Source organism: Helicoverpa zea, chromosome 9 (genome assembly GCF_022581195.2).
Source record: "Helicoverpa zea isolate HzStark_Cry1AcR chromosome 9, ilHelZeax1.1, whole genome shotgun sequence".
Classification (NCBI taxonomy): domain Eukaryota; kingdom Metazoa; phylum Arthropoda; class Insecta; order Lepidoptera; family Noctuidae; genus Helicoverpa; species Helicoverpa zea.
The window spans coordinates 13,514,667-13,518,456 of NC_061460.1; the positions used below are offsets into that span (position 1 = coordinate 13,514,667).

General features: G+C 37.4%; 1 protein-coding gene across 1 annotated transcript; it reads right to left on the reverse strand.

The window, feature by feature from the left end:
- Nucleotides 1-762: 762 nt before the first annotated feature.
- LOC124633129 lies at nucleotides 763-3,380 on the reverse strand (the record flags this gene model as incomplete). The annotated part of the gene is made up of 3 exons (XM_047168230.1): nucleotides 763-789; nucleotides 981-1,424; nucleotides 3,195-3,380. Coding segments are annotated over 3 exons (657 nt in total), but the record flags the coding sequence as incomplete, so codon positions are not given.
- Nucleotides 3,381-3,790: the final 410 nt, after the last annotated feature.

Genomic DNA, 3,790 nt, shown 5'->3' on the forward strand with positions numbered 1-3,790 from the left:
AGGAGGAACGGGGGGGGGACCAATCACAAAATTTTGACAAAAGCATATTCAGGTTCTACTAAACTTGCCCTCTTGGGAAGCGCATATTGTACAGATCTACTTAGAACCTTAGTTATTATTTATTTCGCAAGCTTTCACATGATAATGAAAGAATGTATTTATCGCACGGTTTCTTTTCTTTCAGATGGTTGTTATTGATGTTTTATTTAAATAACTATTTACGTGCTAGGTTTAATCTCACGACAGTGCGCGCGAGTTTCGAGAGATACGAATCGCTGATATTTTGTTGAATTCAGTTTAATCCGAGTAGCACACAGAATCGTGTGATCTCCCCCAGTGACCTCCCGAGTGTCACGTCCGCTTTATGTCTTCTGTGACGTTGTAACGCGAGCTGCGTGTTGCTTGTCAGCAGGTGCCGCAATACAACTGCAGCTCAGACTCGCACAGTCTCGCAGCGGCGCCACTGCCACGCTCGCAGCATGAGCAGGGCGCCGCGACGCTTCCACACAAACTATAAATCCGTGTAATGTTCGCACGCGGCTCTCTCTCACTGCATTGATTTATTTACAGAAGAAACCCTGTTCCGGAGCCCCTGACTATCCATTCCGGACAAATATACGTCAAACACAAATAGAGTGCGTTTCATCAAATAGTTCCTATGCCGTCATGTTGGCACTAATGCAAATTAGTGTTGCCTCATTACACTTACTGTGCTACCTTAAATTAGGGGAGATAATGTTTAATTGTTCTTTTTTAGTTTGGTTACCACAACATACTTTTAATAATACCCTAAAATATATATATATATATAATATATATAATATATATAATAAATATATATATAATATAATAACAATTTCGTGTTTTCAGACTACGTTTTCATCTTATGTTTTTACTAGTACTTGAAAAATAGGAAGGATAGGATTATTTACTAAAAAAAAAAATCGAAACTTCTAAACATATTTTTATTGTGACCTTACACAATAATTGTGTTCATTGAATTCTTCGTCTGACATTTCCTCATACTCATAGTCACTGCTATCTGAACTGTCACTATCGTCTCCTACTTCGATTATGAATTTATCAATTTCATTGTCAACTGCTGGGCCAGCAGCGTAGAAGTTTTCTTCAATTTTTATTACATGCTCGCATTCTTTCTTCCATTCCTCCTGAGTTATAGTAGCAAAAGCTTCTTCCGTAATTTGTACTATATTATTAGCTTGTTGACCCACGTTTTTTTCAGCTATCCTTCTTTTTAATACGCTCCATATGAGTTCGATGGGGTTTAGGTCACAATGGTAAGGTGGAAGCCTTACCACTTTATGACCATTCTCTTCCAACATCATATCTGCTTCATATACAGGTGGCTGTTTGTGTTCTTTAATAATTTCAAACAACTGTGCCCTTACCAGTGGCGAGGCGTCCTTATAAGCCGATTCCCATCGGCTTCCCTTTCGAATTTCAAGAAAGAAGCATAGGTATAAGTTATAATATAGGTATAATTAATACAAGCTGTTGATTTGCATCCGTGCCATATTCAAGGAGGTAATTATGCTAATGATTCTCGACCCAAATCAATTAAAAAATTGGTACGTATTTTTTTTTCTTTATTTTTTTTTACAGAATTCCGTAAATGTCATCTAGCCTTATTTAATTTGGCGCGTATGTTACTGGCGTTAAAACCGTGCTGCACCCTCACACAAACGCAAACACAAAGCATACGCAACGATCACTCATAAATTTCATTCATAAAATTGGATTACTTCGGAAATACCACGACATTACAATGACAAAAAAAGCAGTGCATATTAGTTATTTCCCATCTACTGTAATTCCAATCGATTATTTACGTATTGTATGTCCTCCTCCTGAACTATGGCACAAATGCAAATCAACACCTTGTATAATCATTTAAACCACGCAATTTAAATATGTAGGTATAACAAAACGCCTACCACCGTAAAAAAAATTGTCTATAAATTACTTGAAACACTTTGCTCCTACTAAATAAGCCGCGGCTTCCTCCTCCATACAAAACTACACTTGCGTGACGTCATCCACGCCGCGCCGCGCGATGTTCGCAAAATAAGGGCGAGCGGTAAGCCGGCTCACGGAGCGGCTTCCACCAATCAAAACTCGCGAGTGAACGAGAAAGAACGCGTCAAGAGTAGAGTAGCTATATCTGTCTACGCGCGAGTGACAGCGCTTTCTCAAATATGTAAACAAACAAATCAGACAAATTCACTCTCATTGTTCTTATTTTGTTTTAGATAATACCATTAACAATTTGTTCTTTGTATTACTTAATTGAATTTATTAGTGTGTGTATCATTTGGAAATAACATAGTTCGTGTGTGTGTTTTAATTACATTATGTCAACATAGATGGCGTTGTGCATTTTTATGCAAATCCTGAATCGCGGTGTTAAGATTCTCCGCGATTTAATGAACCTAGTTGGGAATTTATTTATTTTTATGAATTCACCAAGTATATAATTTTGATAATTTTGATTAAATAGTTGGCAGTATCATTACTTTCTACTAATTCTCGCGATCGCACTGTGTGACCTGGTACTCAGTACAAGTACAGTACTACAGTGTGTGTACCTAGTGAAAATAGAGATATCTACGTTGAAATGATGTATATTGATACGTAGACAGTTGGCATCAGGTTTCTTTTTAATGTACCTATAGCATTTATCGCATTAGACTGTTTTTCGATCCGACAGATTGTTTACTTTAGGAAGGAACTTATTTTTCAAGGTTAAGTTTTGAGAATAAAAACGTGTTATAAAACTCGGGCACGCCGCTCGGGTGAATTACCTACCAATATTACGTCTATATTAAAATTACTATTGTCCTGACGGATAAATACCTACGATAAATATCAATGGCTAACAGGCCGTTGTAAATTAAATACTTAAAATGTATTGTTTCTAGTGCCAAGTTTTCTCAGATTCTAGTACCTAGTTAATATACCTAACTAAAGATAATAAAGTTTTATAGATATTAATAATCTGCCGAATTCCTCGAGAAAACATGTTCAAACTATCAGTCTCTCAGTCAGTGCTAAAAGGTGGACTGAGAAATTACCTCCATTACCTCTCCCCCCCCATCCCTGAGTACTCCCCCCCAGTTTTTTTTTTGCTGCGGCTTCCCTATTTCATTAAACCACCCTTCGCCACTGGCCCTTACCATCGTCGGCAAATAAGAAAGTCCTTTTTTTGATATCCAAGATTGCATTTCTGACTTTGTACTTGACATTGTAGGTGCCTTATCAATCTGCACAGAATGGTAGGATGCATTATCCATAACCACAATGGACTGTGGAGGTAGATTTGGTATTGATTTTTCTTTAAGCCACTTATTAAAATTAACTTTTGTTATGAATATGGCAATGTTTATTTAAATGTTTAAGTTGGCTACATGTTGTTAATATGTCAATGTTGGTATAAGCTCTCTCTCGTTCTACTATTCTAAAAGGCAACACGTTGTACAAATTATATTTTCAAATAAAAGACAAGTTAGTCCACCGAACAAGTCCTGTTTAATTTCAAAAACATCAGGTTATGGGCCCAGGCACGGCCATAACAGCTTGATGTAGATTACTTGCGGTGGCAGTAAAAGTAAAATCGACGAGAAGAAAAAAGTGAGGTTATCACTTTTGCGGCATCGGCTGACGGCTCGGCCATTGCGGAACAGCGGAACATCGTCGAGAAGGAGTACTTGTTCTTATTTGGGAGAGGACAAGGTAAAAATGACGGAAGGAAATAACAATAACGTCAATGTGA